This window comes from Haliotis rufescens, unplaced genomic scaffold, assembly GCF_023055435.1.
Source record: "Haliotis rufescens isolate VD_foot unplaced genomic scaffold, xgHalRufe1.0.p SCAF_40, whole genome shotgun sequence".
Classification (NCBI taxonomy): Eukaryota; Metazoa; Mollusca; class Gastropoda; order Lepetellida; family Haliotidae; genus Haliotis; species Haliotis rufescens.
The window spans coordinates 65,447-83,454 of NW_025964113.1; the positions used below are offsets into that span (position 1 = coordinate 65,447).

The 18,008-nt window shown below is 40.7% G+C and overlaps 1 protein-coding gene across 2 annotated transcripts in view; it reads right to left on the reverse strand.

Moving 5' to 3' along the window:
• The window catches only part of LOC124137980 (spermatogenesis-associated protein 20-like), a 50,737-nt gene that overhangs the window by 21,395 nt on the left and 11,334 nt on the right, over positions 1-18,008 (reverse strand). For both annotated transcript variants that reach the window (XM_048382703.1, XM_048382702.1), the window contains exons 10-12: positions 15,246-15,438; positions 14,229-14,397; positions 11,888-12,096 (exon numbers count right to left, since the gene is read on the reverse strand). In XM_048382703.1, the coding sequence (XP_048238660.1) occupies positions 11,888-12,096; positions 14,229-14,397; positions 15,246-15,438 (571 nt within the window). The remainder of the gene's footprint in view (positions 1-11,887; positions 12,097-14,228; positions 14,398-15,245; positions 15,439-18,008) is intronic.

An 18,008-nucleotide genomic window follows, 5' to 3' on the forward strand; every position in this document is an offset into this window, starting at 1 on the left:
GATTCATACATTTGGAATCCCAACCTCATCAGAATTTGTAAGTAACCTTAAGTTTAACTCACCTATTGATTTTCAATAAGAAAAACAATTGAGTGCTGTATAGAGTCACTTTATTTTACAACATATCAAGGTACACATATTCCAAGGAAACAGAATGTTTTTATTGGTATATTTGCTTCATGCTGAAGGCTGTTCCATTGTTTTCAATGAAATGTTTGCCAAGAGTCACAAAGCAACGTCATATAAGACATATAATTCAAGATGACATCATCTATTGTTCATGACATCAGACTATATACATTTTCTCAGAAAAAACGACTATGAATAATACACAGAACAGCCTACTCACCACTCAAATTTCTGGATTATTTGTCCCTCGCCAAGGCTCGGCCTTACAAAATTAATTTACTCAGGACAGAGTGAGTGAGTATGGTTTTATGCCACCTTTAGCAATACTCCTGCAATATCACGGCGGGGGATGCCAGAAATGGGCTTCACACATTTTAAGCATGTGGGGAATGGAACCTGGGTGTTCGACGTGACGAGCAAATGCTTTTAACTACTACGCTACCCCATCGCCCCTCGTCCCTCAGAGCCTCCAGGTTTTTCTCTAATTGTTTGCCTGTAAAGATTTAAGATTGATGTCTCTCAAGTTGCATGTGCAACTGCAGCATGATCTGTCTTATTGTACTAAAGATTGCGTTTAGACCTTGGATATCAACAAGTGCAATAAATTCTTTGTGTCCATATTGAGCATAATACACTACTCAAAAGCAGTTAAAGACCACCTGATTCTTTCATATTACTTTAGTTAATCTGTTATGCCATATGAAAGAAAAGGTTGTGTTACCTCGTCTATCGATGTTATATTATTATATCATAAATATTAATGAGTTCTAATTTATACTTTTTATTTTTCTAGATATGCCAGAAACACGGACAGAAGTGGTAACTTTAGGAAGGGGTCGCAGAACTTCAGGAAGATTGCCCTGTCAGACCATGCTACTGGAAAAGAACATACAGTGGCTAACTTCAAAGCTGTACAGAGAAGACACTGTCACTTCTGAATTTATAGAACTCATATCGGAGCAAATCCAAGACGAAACTGTTAAAGAACTTGTTTCCAGCCTGGGAGTTTCCTTTGTCTTGGACGAGAGCACTGGCTTGTCCAGTGAAAAGAAGTTGATAATATATTTTTTTTACTTAGTTGAAGGTAGTTTGAAAATTAAATTTGCTAAGGTTCTTCGTGTCCATGCTGCGGATGCACAGATGATTACTGAGTCATTGTTAGCATATTTTAAGAGTGTTGGGCTTTCTTTGGGGAGAGTGTATGGAATGGGGTCCGATGGTGCTGCTGCTATGTTAGGTAAAACTGCTGGGGTTGCTGCAAATATGAAAGACTTTTGTCCACATCTAGTCAAGATGCATTGTGTTGCACATAGATTAGACTTAGCATGTGTGGATGTTCCCAAGATTGTCAAGGAAGTCGGCTACTAAGAGTCTATCTTGAACACTTTGTCATCCTATTTTAATAGAATTTATCTAACTTGCAAATGTGGTAAGACTTGCTGGATGAACCCAACATGCACCCTTCAGAGGTCCACAAAGTCAGGGGGCTTTCCATGACCAAAGCTGTTGACAATTGTGGCAAATGGTTGCCAGCACTTATTGCCATGTTAGAAGACAATAGAGATACGGACATCATGGCAGACTCCCTACTATGACAGTTGACCACATACAACTATAGATTCATGACAGCGTTTTTACTGGACGAATTGGGCATGATAGGCAAAGTTAGTAGGACACTCCAGGCTCATGACTTGAACTATGGTGACATGAAGAACACAACCAATGCGTTCTTGGAGGGACTAAAGGGACAGTACTTGACAGACAAACCGACATACAGACCTAAATTACGAGCATTCTTGACTGAAACTGACGATACAGACAAATTTGAAAATGTGACAATGACAAGATCGCATCATGACAAGACAGTGAAGAAATCAGTTAAGCAATGTGTAAGAATACTGTTTGACAATGTGACTGACAGGTTTCCAGACAACGAAATGTATTCTGCTTCTGGAACCTTTGACCCGACAAATTTCCCTGAAAAAGCATAGCGACATATGGGTAGTATTTGTAGCCATTATGGCAGCAGATGACAAGGACATATCCCAATCGACAAAGACCAATTAGACCGAAAAATGGGGAGTATTTTGGCCTTTAACCTTCAAAAACTACAGACAGTTGACACACAGACAGATATTGAGTAAAGCGGATGCTTCCAAATTGCCCAATCAGTTCCAAAATATTGTTAAGCTCATGGAAATCAGTCGTGTACTGGCTGTGTCCAGCATAGAATGTGAAAGGGATTTTCGAAACAAAACCTCATTAAGACACGACTGACATGTAGGTTAACGACGGAGACACTGGACAGACTGATCCGTATATCACTTTGTGGACCAAAATTGACAGACTTTGACCCAACACCGATGTTGAGGCTAGGCGCAACGTACAGCTATACCTCGGAAACTGTTCAATAGCAAAGTTAATAAAAACAATATCCCTACAGGTTGAAATTGTATATATCAGATCTGTGAGTCATTGAATTGCTGATAAATTGTATATATGTCATGTATATATGCTATGAAAGTGACACTTCAGTTTATTCTTTTTATTCATGCATGAACATCAAGCAACTCAGATATGAGGTGGGTGTGGCCTAAATACAAATGTCTGATTGGCAAAAAAAATATTTCCCGATCCCTTGGGGATCCTTAACTTCATTTTAGTAGTATACATGTTCCTTTGCTTTTCCTAAACATGAATCCAAAATCATTTACGTCTCACTTCACATATGAGCTACACCTGCCTAAATTTTCTAAACTCTTCAGTTAAAAGTGTTTCTTCTGGGGTGTTAACACTTTTTTCTCCCTTATCCAAAGGCCTTTTTCTCAAAGTACCTGAAAATCTACAAATTACGCAAACTGTTACCTCCTACACACATTATCACCAAACAAAATACACCACTCAAGTACAGGCTGGCTGCTGGAACCTGACTCCCTGGGGATATATCACCACCCCTGGAGACAGACCAGATAAGGCCCCAGAGGGTGTGCAATTGAGTGAGAGCTCTACATTATTATCAGGCAGTACGGTAGCAGTATCAATCTGCTGTGAGTTTCCCACTGAGCGTGTGTTTATATGACCTATCATGTGATGCTTGTTCATTATGACTTCCCATGGCTGAGGAATGTGCTTATCACAACTGCCAGAGGCCAAGAGCAGAGACAAGCCACATGGGAAGTGCAACATTTCGACCATATGGGAGGGTCGACATACCTTGCACCACCAGATTCTACAACACATCCCACCTCCACACAGCTGTTTATATGCCTAAACTACAATGTAATGGTAGGAAGCAGGAATGCACAAGCATCACAGCAGTAGCCACTAAAAAGGAGGTAATCTCGCCCACCACAAGACTCTCTTCAAAGGGTCCATCAGGCCCAGGCTCCAAATTTGGGACACCAGAAGTTTTTGCAGTCCTCAGAAATGTGGTTACCTAATTTTCATGAAAATGTTTTGTTTACAGCATACAATTTCTTTTCTTTCTTGAAGCTGTCCTTTTCAGTCTAAAACCTTCCTTAAGTGTCTTTACCTATAACAAGATCATGATACTGTTCATGTAAGTCAGATCAAAATTTACAACCAATTACAACAGGTTCTTCAGATAGCAAGCATGCCAAAAATAACCAAATAAGGCATATCCAGTCAAACAGTGAAACACATTCTCAGAGTCATCGTCTTTGTACATGTGTACATTACCTATTCTTTTCTTACTGTACTGTACAATACACCCAACTATTTCTCCAGTGTTGGTTTGCAGTTATTAGCATCCATGTGACATACATAATTGATAATTAATTTTAAATATCCAGTGCTCATATCCAGTTCTGGCATCCCCCGCTGAAATGATCTTTCTCTGCAGTTATGTACCAGTCTTTCTTCTTGGTATAAGCTCCATAACCATTTATTTCATTAGTTTTAAAAATATTATATTAAATGCAACATGTCAATCATTATGTCAGGAATGGTGTCTCAATAAAAGTTATATGCTAAGAAAAGTATCAGTTTTTCTGGTGCAATGCTTATATTTCAAGTTCAAATAGCAAACACAACATCACTTGCTCATCTTACTGGTATGCTTTATTGACAATTGTAATTTTATTTTGTTAATGAGTAAGCCATATGTTTACATAATATGTGGTGAGTGATCCAGCAGAAAGTTAGTAACCAGTACCGGTACCTTAAAACTAGCACAGGACACTGTTTTAGGTGTGTTATATTGCAATGTTAATAACATCAGTCACCAAATATGATATTAAATGAATACTAGCAACTGTTGCAATCCCACTGTCTCAAACATTATCCAGATGATTTATAACAGGTGCTTCTAAAACCTGGGTCTATGGAATCTGTATCTATATTATTTTCTTGTTTTTGCACGGGCTATGATCTGTGGTCAGTTTTCATACTGAGCAGTCCCCACTGTATTCTGAAATTCTGCGGTCTCAAGATATTTTGCAGATATGCCCTCTCATATTGCAGAAATGCAGAAAATCTCATTTTCTGGAGAACTTATGACAAATTTTGCATTAATCTGCCGCAGAATTCGTCAAATACAATGTAGAATTTTATGATGATGTTGATGTTTGTTGTTTAACTCAGCAATATTCCAGCTGTATGAAGACAGTGTAAATAATTGAGTGTGGACTAGACAATCCAGTGATTGACATCATGAGCATCAATCCATGCAATTGGGATACGATGACATGCATCAACCAAGTCAACAAGCCTGACCACCTGATCCCGTTACCGCAAGCATAGTCGCCTTTTACGGCAAGAGGAATTTTAACATTTGAGTCGAAAGCAGGTATTAAACATGTCAACAGATATTTATTTCTTTTTTTAATTGAATTTGACTTTTGTATTAATGCTTACTGACAGTGCATGTCTGTAAATATACACTAGTGATCTCCAGATTCACTTCAATAAGCTATTCTAGCCGTGGACAGATTTATCATAAAAGATGCTTGCCCCAAGTCTTACAGGCGCAAAACTATGAAATTCATGAAAACAAAGCTTAAACACTTGCAGAAATGTGTGCAGAATTATCAAAATTTGTTTGCTGCATTTTGATTTTTTCTCTCCATGGAATACAGTGGGGACTGACTGACTCTGAAGAAAAGATTTTACCAACGACACATTGGGTACACTGTTCATTCATTGTAGAGTAATGAACAGGTGTCTATATGTATCAACTCAGTCACCTCATGTGGACGTTTGTTTCTTCATACAATGTCTTTTTTAATGAACTGGTTTCTTCACTGTCAATGTAATAGCTTGTGTATGTGGCACTTGCTTGTTAGCAGCGGGGCAACATGTTTAAAAGCTGGGCCACTTTTACATACTTCAATTTTTATTATGTTTACAATTTCACAAAAATAGCTTATTTACTAATCCTAATGCTGAATACATTGATAAAATTTGAACTTTAACAAAGCACTGATACATATCATCCCCAAATATGTGCTTTCTTATTTTATTATTTCTTTTACTGAATGTAGAAATAACTTGACCACAATCATGTTCTAGTTATGATTTAACTTGACGGAACTGTAAACATCACTGTAGATCTAAATGGAAATAAATCTAAATGACATAATCATGTCCACTTCTATTTCTATTTTCATATTTTCACTGCACTGTTCATCTAGAGTCTTCTTTCGGCCTGTACATAACTATATCATATAATGGTATTTTAACTGGTCCAAGTCTGTCATTTTACAGCTCTTCGTTTGTGAAATTGGTCTAAGAGAGTTATCTCCCCTATTCCAGTAAGTTGTGCTCTTTGCTGTTGTTTTGAAATCAGTTTGTCTACACTAGCTGATGGAGGTGTAACAAAACAAAACATGACAAGATGGCTAAATATATACATGTATATGGAACTTAAGAAGGGAATTTATAAAATGGGTTTTTCAGATTAAAAACGATGTTTTATTGGTCTGTTTTCAGTCGTACAATTGGGTATCTCATACCTCTAGTCGCACGTTAAAAGGAAGCCAGAAGTTGGAATGTAAACAATAAACTTGTTTCCGTCCGGTTGCGCACGCACCTCCCTATGACATGCCACAAATCTCGAAGAATAAGCCATCAAGCAGGACAGGACTGGATTACTTCCCAGTGGGGATGGCTGGGTGGGAACGTACAACTGAAAACAGACCAATAAAACATCGTTTTTAATCTGAAAAACCCCATGTTTTAGTCTGTTTTCAGTCGTACAATTGGGTAGAATTCGACGGAACACTGGAAGGAGGAACGGGAAAGTAATCAGGAAGTGACCTCTTTCACGTCGAATGTACCAAGTTCCTCACCCCTGTAGTGACAATAGAACATTCGACCAGATGCACGGACGAGACAAAATGTTTATCACGAACGCACAGCATGGTTAATGCTCATCGACACACAACTAATTATCTATGCGACTGGACAACTGCACGCGTCAGTTGAACTGCGATCGAAGTGGTCGACGTATAGTTTAGTTACAGAGCAACTCGCAGTATACAAGGTAACTAAAACAGCATGTTTAATGCTCTTCGACCCACAAGTAAGTATCGATGCGACAGGACAACTGCACACCTCAGTTGAATTGCGATCGAAGTGTGGTCGGCTTATAATGTAGTTACAGAACGACTCGTCGTATCCAAGGTAACGAAAAATAGCATGGTTAATGCTCTTCGACACACAACTAATTATCGATGCGACAAGACAACTGCACACGTCAGTTGAATTGCGATCGAAGTGTGGTCGGCGCATAATTTAGTTACAGAGCAACTCGCAGTATACAAGGTAACTAAAAAATACGAGCAGTACTATAAAGTATGGGAAGACGATGCATACACCGAATAACCATAATAAAACAGCCGAAGTACTGCATGCAACAAAAAAACAGAAGAATGCTTACATTCACCAACAGTTTTTATTGTAACCTGCGAAGAGATCTACTTGAGGCAACCAGAGTCGATCTGTCAGCAGATGAAAAACTGTCGGGTGGATCATCCACTCCGTGGGAGACGGCCTCGATGGTCTCGACAGGGCTTCGACTTTCACATTCTTGGCCCCCGGGATGATACGGGCGCGTACGCACATGTCTAAGGATCCTCACTTCTGCCCCCACTGGCTCTGTCCCCCCCTCTGATACTTGGAAAAGGAGACCTGGCGACCTTTTCTGTCTGCATCTCTCTCGTGGGACGGCTGTCGAGGCGTGTCACTACGAAAGGCCTGTTGCACATTCTCGTTTCTTTAACAGCGTCGTGGGACGTTCGAAACCGGTGGCCGCCTGGACATGTTGTGTGAAGCCGAAATGATGATGTCACGCTCGGCTTCCTTGGAGTACTTGTCCAGAACGTTGTTGGTACGACCGTCAAACAACTGTTGCGATGACCACGGGGCCCGTAAGAGTGACCTGCCATGACGATCAGGTAGGTCAGTGCAGGCGATGTAACCATGACGACGTGCCGTAGTAATCTGGCCCGATACATATCGGGACTGGGCGAGGACGTCCGAGATCCACCGTTGCATACAGGTGAGGATTGATGGCACCGTCTTTTCGTGCTCGTCGAGGGGGTCTTTCTCCTCAAAGTACACTGAGAGGGCCTCGATCGCTGTCGACAGCATAACAAGCGGTTGTAGCTGGTGACGAACAGCAGTGTCCATGGATTCCAAATGCCTGTCTTCTACTAGAATCTTGGAGGGCGCTGGTGTCTTAAAGAGTAGCCCCCAATCCAAGTCCCTACTCATGGGTGACGAAAACGGCATGCCATAGATCGGGTAACTAGATCGACCAGGCGGCTTGTTGAAACTCTGTCCCGGTAGAGCAGAGGCAAAGTTCTGGTCCATATCGTGAGCCATGGCTCTGAAGACATCGGGAGGTGAAAACTGAAGAGACTGTGGCGTATCACCGACCTTAAAGCCAGGACGCGTCGGTTTGTCGGCATCATTTGATAACTCAGGCAGAAAGTTAGATAGCCAAGCAAACAACTCAATGTCTTTGGGAGGCCTAGGAGGGCTGTCGTCACAATCCATCGTCGACGTCGATTGTGTAGGCGTAGATGAAGGAACTGGTGTACTGGTCGATGGTCCATGGACCTCCGACGTAGTCGAATCCTTCTTGGTCGACGCTGTCGAGGCGAGTACCGCCGCCGTGATCTGGGCTATCAAAGTCGGGTCGATAGGAAAGTGAGACGAGGGTGTCGATCGGTCATCAGCTCTACGACGCTGATCTCCAAAAAACTCCCTTCGAGAGCGTCGCATGTCACTGTAGAAGTACTATGATCCCCATCGTAGTTATCGTCCGAAACAAACTCACGAGGTCCACGAAGGCAACGAACGTCCTCGTGTTGTTTACTGTCTCTCGACGAGGCCCTCGACCTGTCGTCCCGTGAACGGGAACGACTTCTAGAGAGGGATCTGTGTTCACTGTCGACCCGCACGACGTTCCTATGGTCGTAGGTAGGACGAGAGACGGACCGACTGGGGACCGTAGTCCCCCCGTGGTCCTCGTCACCACCCAGTCCCGTCGTAACGGGGGTGGTTGAGTGACGCTCTCGATCAACCGATTGACGAAGATCAGTCGTGCGGGAAGTATCATCAGCAGGCGAACGGTCACGTGTCTTGTCGAAAACATAAGTTGACTGAGGCGGGTCTTTATCAACTGATTTCTTGGGTGTGGCCGACGCGCCACCCCCAGGGCCAGATGTAGAGGGTGCAGAGTCCAAGGATCCACCCGATGACCTTCTCTGCTTGTAGCGCTGGTCAGTAGCCCGCTTCGCCAACGCACGAAGATACAAGTTAAAGTTGATAGAAGACAAGTGCTCACATTCTTTACAACGTTTATCCCACGAACACGTTGAAAACCCGTCCTTAATTATGCAGGAAGGACAATACTTGTGAGGATCTACTTTAGACAGTTTTCGTTGACACGAGGCACAAATGCCCGCCATCAAGTCAAACAGTGAAACACGTGTTGAACACAAACAATGGATTACCAAGGATTACATTCCAGGAGTCTACAGGGAAGACATATTATCATTACTTTATTAGAACAACAACTGTAGACACACGATAAGTACTAGTAGAATACAAACTAGCAGGCTATCGCGAAAGTCCTTCTCGAGCGACCAGCTCAGAGGCGCGCTGAGAGATTTGTGGCATGTCATAGGGAGGTGCATGCGCAACCGGACGGAAACAAGTTTATTGTTTACATTCCAGCTTCTGGCTTCCTTTTAACGTGCGACTAGAGGTATGAGATACCCAATTGTATGACTGAAAACAGACTAAAACATAATATTGTCTGATAGTAGGGCTGGGACGGGTAACTAGGGTAATCGGGTCGGGTGGGTTCTGAGTAGGACCAGGGTACCTACAGTACTAGCCGGAACTGTGGTTAGTCTTGTGGTATATTATTAAATGTCAAAAAGTCACTATAGCTCCAATGATGCACACATTTCTTTTGACTTGTATATGTTTGCATAAAGATAAAGCCTCAGTCAACTTCAGTGTACACATGATCTGATCCTTTAATACATGTATCTGAATAGATTTTGCCAGGGCTGGAAGCTTTGTTTTTATTTCCATTTTCAAAAAAAAAAAATCCTTAAATGTTCCGCGTCCAGAACACACGACCTCAACAGTGAAATGCTACAATACTTAAAAACAATGCGATCCAATATAACGTGCAGTTACTTCCCTTTTCATGCGCACTGCTTTACTGCGCATCTCGTGTGTTATGGTCATGGCGGCAATAGGAGTTTGTGTGCTTGCTTTGCTGTTTGCAAATTTGGTCAATGAAAACATTCAATTTGCAATAGAACATCACTAGACATGATGATGGTATTCAAATACAAATTCAATGGTATTTGTGTACTGTATGAGGGACAATGCAGAGGTTATTTGTCTCGTAAAATAAGCGGGAAATCAATGCTAATTTATATACCCCGGCTATAAAGCGAATCGAAATATAGCCCATCACTAGTACATACAAAATCTCTACATTTGCAATAAAAATGTGTTTGTCTTCCGCAAAAAAAAAAATTACATTGTAGCCCTTCAGCGAATTCAGGGAAACGGAACAGATTATATCAATTAAACTTGGTCAATACAAATTTGAAATTTGAGATAAAACATCACTAAACATAATGATTAGCCGATTAAATTGTATTTCCTGTTCTGATTGGCATTGTTTTATATGCAGAGATTAAGATTACCGTGCGTCTTGTCTCGTAAACTAAGCCGGAAGTAGCATTCAGCTGCATACACTTTTCTCGGAATCTACCGGTGATTCGGCCAATAATATAACTTTAAAGAATTTTGATACAATGAGCGGAAGAATTGTATCTGAAACTATTATTTTGTCAGGAATGATTTATTCCAATATCATGTGTAGTTGCAGCTTTACTATATATATGTGAAATAAATTAATAACCATAAGCGTTGCACTTTGGTTCAGCTGATCCCCATTGCCGGAAATGTTTTCGAATGGAAGAATTTGACCAATCACCGTCCATGTGCCCGCGATTGCAAACACTTAATGTTGACATATAATAGTCAAACTACAACAAGTATGACTTTCAGCGATTCAATGAATGGCATTTATGATATATATATCCATTCTCTATCCACTAAAGTTCGTTTCAAGGCGTCAATAGCGGTAATATGACCGTTGTTGCTGAAAATAACGGTGAGTTATGCGATCTTCTGATCACTTCACATACGATTTTGCCGAAATGAATTGGACAATATTGAATGAAATGTTGAATAAAATTATTAAATAGATTACCAACATAAGTCTAGATATATTATGAACTCTTTCTACAACCAGACAGTGTAATTACATGATTAATTTGAGCATTTAAGTACAGATTTGTTGACATGGTATTTCCGGTGTTCCGTGCCCACAGTAATGTCTATGTGTTGCGGAAAAAAACCCCATAAAATCCTCAACCCTGTGTATAAGATGACACCCCCCCACCCCAACCCCCCCACACACATACCTTAAAAGCCTACTAATTCTAGTTATGAAAAACTCGCCTTAAACACAGCAATATACGGATTTGGATTCTTACTAGTGTGTACACAACAAAATAAAAAAAAAAAGGGCCGCCCGCCTGCACGATATTTTCAAAAGCTATTGCCTCAGAACCAATTTTCTTTTTTTTTCAGCCTAAGTTGGCTTAAAATTATCTGTCAGACAGTTGGGCAGGTAGAGGAAAATTTCATGCAGCCCGACAGAAAAGTTACCAGCCACTGGTGGGCAGGCATTTGTTTTTGGCACTGGTCAGCATTGACATTAAAATACTTTCTGCACAAATACAGAGGAAAAACATTAAAATCAAAAGCCTGTTATGAGAATGGTCAACATAAGTTCCAAATGTAAAATATTACAAAATATGGAACATGTTCAATGACACTGCTAACTACACAGGTAACACATTTCAACACGTTAATGACTGAGTGATGGCCATAAATAGCTTTTACAATATGTCTGCTAAGGAGGCCATGTTGGATTAATTGATTAACTAATTGAACAAATTCAGGTGCCATCAATGGTTGGTACAAACATGTGACGTTTCAGCTTAATAGGTCCAGTGGTTTTTTAGGAGATGTTTACCGGAGAGGAAATGCATTTTGAGAGAGTTTAGGAGCATGGTGAAAGTGCAGAGGCCAAATATAGGTTAACATTAAAACCTGTACACACATGAAGTTTTACTTATCATTGAACCTGAACCATGAACCATGCTGGAAAATTGGAAACTAAGTCTCTCACCTTCTTTCATTCTGATGATGATGTTCTTTGCAGAGGCATTTGTACTATAGTACCCGCCTCCCTCACTGTCCCAGAAGAGGTCATTCTGCTTCTGTTGTAGCTGCTCTGCCCACTCCAACCACCGGGCATCGTAACATGCCTCGTACAGGTCCAGCAGGCCTCGGATCACAAAGGAATAGTCATCCACAAATCCTGCAATAGGCTCCGTGCTGGAATGGAAGTGAATCTTTTCAAGCACTATAAAGATTCTTGAGCAAACATTACACATGAAAGTTACTTCCTTAAAAATGATAAAGAAATTTTGTCATCAAGGAACAACTTCAACCATGATTGAAACAGAACATATTATATGTAGCATAGTGAGTGAGTTTGGTTTTACGCCGTTTTGAACAATATTCCAGCAATATGATGGCGGGGGACACCAGAAATGGCATTCACACATAGCACCCATGTCGGGAATCGAACCTGGGTCTTCGTCGTGACGAGCGAACACTTTAATCACAAGGCTGCCTGACCTATATGCCCCCTATATGTGTAAGCAAGGATTATATCCTACTTAAATATTATCCCCGGGGAAGTTTTACTCTAGAGTGTAGTATAGGATAAGATTAAATACACTGGTATGGGTTCAAATTCACTAGGGAGAATCATCCTGACACAAGAGAATTTCATCTCCAGGATAAAAAATAGGGTAGGATAATATTCACTCTTACATATGCAACATAGAAGAGAACAGAACTTGCACTCAGACTATCAGCAGCATAAGAGGTACGGTTGTCATAATTTCTACATTGCATTTTTTCATACACAGACGTGTATGTACACTATGAGCATTAAACGATTTACAGGAGCATGGAGGTACAAGTAGCTGAACACATTGGGTATTAATAGGCTGGACAGGACTGAAACTTACTCGGTCTTAGAGTGCACATCTCTTAGAGCTTTCTTAACATTCCAGTTGTGTTTGTGCTGAACAGGTACACATCTTAAGCATACTTGGATTTCTGTAATGGTACAGATATTTGCATCCTTTTTATTGGAAAAAGAACTCCTTGAAATATAATCCCCCTTTTACAAACATCCCTTGCAGCAAGTTGGTAACATCCTTGAACATCAGACAAACGCTAGTGTAATCACTTTGCAAGAATATAAGCTCAGGATAAGTGTATCAATGTTTTTATATGTAACAAATGTTCAGGTGGAACATATTCACATGTACACATAGAGTTATAGTCAAGTAGCAAAACTGTTATTTCAGTATTGGATCTAGATAGAGCTGATCTAGTGTGTTAACAGTCTTGCAAGTTCTCCATCCTTCAAAATCAACTTACCTGATTTCTCAATGTTTTATATGATAACCAAACTAAGCAAAAACTCCAATTCTATTTCGCAATCCTATTTTTACAACAGGATCATTATTACTGTCAGGGCTATTTGAGAGAGAAACCAGTTAACTCAGCCCCCAAGCTCTAAGCATTACTGGTAAGGCCACACATTTTTTATTTTTTGTTTCACGGACCCGCCGCCCCTACAGAAAGCAGCCAGTCTAAGAAATAAAATTAACATAAAAATATTTATACCAGGGCTGCGTTGAAGAAGAAGCATTTGGAAACTATTAATGTCTTAAGGACACTTGTCAACTGTGACATGTAATCATACATAAAAAAGAAAGGGTAAATAAGTTGTACTGGCCTGGAGTGTGATTTAAGTAAGTCATAATCATACATTCCTTGGTGTCCTGGCCAATACACCTACAGTTTTAATCGTGATGATATAAAAGATAACACTTGTACATTGTGTTTACAATACTTATCCTATCTCACACTTCTCAGCTAATGCTAGAGTTGAAATAATTCTTGAACCAGTTTCCAGCTTAAAAAACACCACTCGAACACATTCTATCAGTAACCATGATCACCACTATCACATGGTGCATGGGCAATGCATGTGACCTGCCCTGCCAACTCATGCTCTTTTGAAGAGCGTTTACAGGCTTGCATATCTGTGATGCGAGGATGGTTTGGTGTGAGTTTTTCATGTGTGAGAGGATAAGTATGATAAATATACAATATGTTATAAAATTTACATGTTTTCAACTTATCCTTATCTAACATTAAGAGGGTTGGAAGGTGGGGCACAGATATCCAAGCCTGAAATAGACCTCAACTGTAAGTTGTACACGAAGAGGCTGGTCCATGAACTCTGGTCCAATCAAAGATACGTCATATCATCTATGGTTGAGACCAGAACTTGTGTATGGGTTGGTGATAGCAGTGACCATGGATGTGCAAAGTGTGAAATAGGATAAGTAGAAAAATTGACCTATCCAAGCTGTTCTTACATTTGATCCACGCCATCCTGCTGTGAAGTATAACAGCTTCGGAGCAGCTCCCCTGTATCCTCACTGTACATGTGTGTACGCAGGAAGTCTGCAGCCTTCACAGCGCGGTCAGTGTACTGGCTCTCTCCCAGGACCTGGCCTCCCCGGGCGTAGCCAGATATCATCAGACCTACAGCATGCAATGATGACAACTTTACCAAGACTGACTCCCCAAACTTGTCTCCTGACATCTGCAGGCATGAGAATAGATTTTTTCCTTTTCAGCTGAAACTACTTTGCAGTGGAGCGTGGTCCATAAATTGGGGGTGTTTATGAGGGAAGCCATCAGATTTTAAGAAATTTGTGGTCACTAAATTTGTGGATGCGCGGAAAATTCTCATCCCTGCATCTGGAAGAAGTCCTTAATATTTAGTTGATTACTTTTGTTGATCAACTTCAAGACTTGTTTGTATAGAGAAATACAGGTGTAGCAGGGCATTGAGTCATCCCACAGAGGACATCCTTACCTTGTCAGCTTGCTGACGGGGTTAACCTCTTTGGTCATGTGGACAAGGCTTCCGACCTCTGATCAGAAGGTCCGTGGTTCAAATCCCATCACGGGACTCGGAAATTTTATGGCCGCTACATTGGCGCCCAATGTGGGGCTGAGCACGTTCATATCAAATTTGAGCAAATTAAGCCTCAGTACCCTACTATGCGACCCGGGACGTGCCTTCTGTTGACGAGGGAGTATGTAGCAGGGCGTAGAGTCATCCCACAGGTGACATCCTTACCTTGTCAGCTTACTGACGGGGTTAACCTCTTTGGTCATGTGGACAAGGCGTCCGACCTCTGATCAGAAGGTCCGTGGTTGGAATCCCATCACGGGACTCGGAAATTTTATGGCCGCTACACAGGGATAAACAACATATGGTGATCTAAACTTGTATCATGCGGACTGGTTAAACAGAGGTCAGAGTTTGTCAATATCAATATGGTTTGGCATTGCCATACAATGTAGTATATATGTTTACACACCATTCCAAGCAGCCACCATTTTGTTGTCCAGATGCGGCTTGGGTCTTTTCAGTCTGACATCAAACAACACATTCCTGCACTTCTGCAAGACTTGCTCTGTGGTTTCTACGCTCAAGTTAAACACCTCAGCTACTTTCTCCACACTATCTCGCACTATCAGGACATTCTGCATTTTCAACTCATCATGTGGATCCTGAAAGTAAAGTCGCAGAAAAGTTTAAATGATCATTTCACATACCTGTATATATTATGTACTTCCACCCTTATAAACTGTCCATTCTATTTCAGCACTGCCGGTGTATTGTGAGTGTAAATATGTTCCCCATGTAATTTTGTTCCAGTGGAACTGATTTACCAAAAGTATGGTTCCTGTGGAACAATATACCTGGGAAAGATATTCCATGATCAGCAAAATTGTTCTGGAATTTGTCCTGTACCCCCATTTGCCCCCCTCAATTCTCATGCCACACCCCATAATATAAAATAACAGGTTCAAATTGTCCTCAGTTTAAATGTTCTGGGATCTGTTTCTATGAAGTCTTTGAAAGGCATTTAGAAGTGATACACATAAAGAAGAGAATCTATGGATGTCAACTTCTTTACAATGAAGAACACCACGTTTAGGAGTATAAACTTACTTCTTCATCAGGTGAATAAATGCTTTTAGCATTAGAATTTATTCACCTGATGAAGGAGTAAGTATATACTCAGGAACATTGTGTTCCTCATAATAAAGACGTCGACATCCATAGATTCTCTTTCTTATGTTTCTAGGAAATTGAATAACTTGAAAAAAGCCGTCCACTGGTTCATTGTGATTCACATGTCTGGATTTCAACAGGAATACCTTCTTTGGATGTTCAAAATTGACCAATTGTCTATGACAACAAACAATTCGTCATAGTATGGCAGATTGAGAAAAACAAACATGTTTGAAGTGGTCAGGCACCACATGGGAACCAACAATGAGATAAGGGACCTAATGGGTGAAAAATCACATTTTGACTTCTCATCATATTTTAAAATGACGGGATCTTAGGAACACAAAAATACAATTCTCAAGCTTCACATCACATTTATCACAGAGATACATGGCATCAAACATTTGGACTCAATTTCTGCAAAGTCCCATTTTCAGACTTATAGCTGTTTATGTAATTGCCTTTTTTAGAAATAATGCCTGATCTATTGAAAGTAGATATGTATTGAAATGTTTTGAAATGATGTCTTTTTATTACAATACGAACTAAAGAGAGGAGAATGCAATATTTTTGTACGGTCCGTACACAAGGCGATATTTACGGAAGTAAGTTGACGTCAAACGTCTTTATGACATCACAGCACAATTGTTTCCCAGCACTCATTAGGTTCTCCTGTCAGGTCACATGTCAGGTATTCCTTGAAACAACGCACAGCTACTGAATTATTTCTAAGTCATTTTATATCACTCAACTTCACACGTGTTGTTTGCTTTCCCAATCTGCCACGAAAACTTTTTTATTGTCATATACAGTCATGTACATGCTCTCACCTTTCTAATTGTCTCTTTTTACTAAGTTAAGGCATATGTCATAAATGACTGTAAATGTCTGTACATATGTTCCAAGGATGAGGACTAAATTTCCTTCCCTCTGTGATTTTCTACAGACAAATTATTGTTCGGCCAATTCATCGCTCACACCTACACATTCATGTAAGACCCTGCAGTTGGAAGATGGGGGAGGGTCATCAGAGCCTCATGTTAATGTGAATACTTATGTGTCAAGTTACACATTGTAAATTGACAGGTCTTGCATCAGGGTTACGGGGCCAGGTATCTGCAATAACCGTATCTCAGTGCTGCTCCCTATAAACGATTTCGATTTTGACTTGTTGCTACTGTTTGTTTGTTTGTTTAACGCCGCACTCAGCAATATTCCAGCTATATGACGGCAGTCTGGAAATAATCAAGTCTGGACCAGACAATCCAGTGATTGACAACATGAGCATCGATCCATGCAATTGGGATACGATGACATGCATCAACCAAGTCAGTGAGCCTGATCACCCGATCCCGTTAGTTGCCTCTTCCAACAAGCATAGTCGCCTTTTACGGCAAGCATGGGTTGCTGAAGACCTGTTCTACCCCGGATCCTCCTGGGTCTGTTGCTACAGAGAGCTATGGACTGTCCCATAGTATTTTCCTAATAGATCCCTGATTTGGAACAGACTGTACTAACAACCCTTATGGGATGTTCATCAATTGTAATCTCGTGAAAACTGCAACATGATTCCCTTCCTAGAGCAGCCTTCAAAGTATGTGTATATATACTCTTCAAAAAAAGAAACTTGACACTGACTTTTAAAATGTAATATAATGCGATTGTTTCAAAATAGGACACAGAAACCATAATTGAAACACTGTTTGAAGATCAATGTTCACAATGTTCAAAACATTAATCGTGTCACCTCAACAGACACACGTACACGATACAGTTAATGTCACAGGGGTACAGAAAATGTCAGTATCGGTGTCAGCCCACCACGTGCATCAATCACCGCTTGACACCGACGACCCATAGATGCAATCAAGTTGTCAATAACACGCTGTTGGATGTGCTGCCATTCATGCTGAAGTGCATCAAGAAGCGCCAGAAGTGTTTGGGGCGGTGGATTCCTTCTGCGAACGCGTCGATCCAACTCGTCCCACAGATGCTCAATCGGGGACAAATCTGGTGACCGGGCTGGCCAAGGTAATGTCTGGATGTCGTTGTGCTGTAAGAA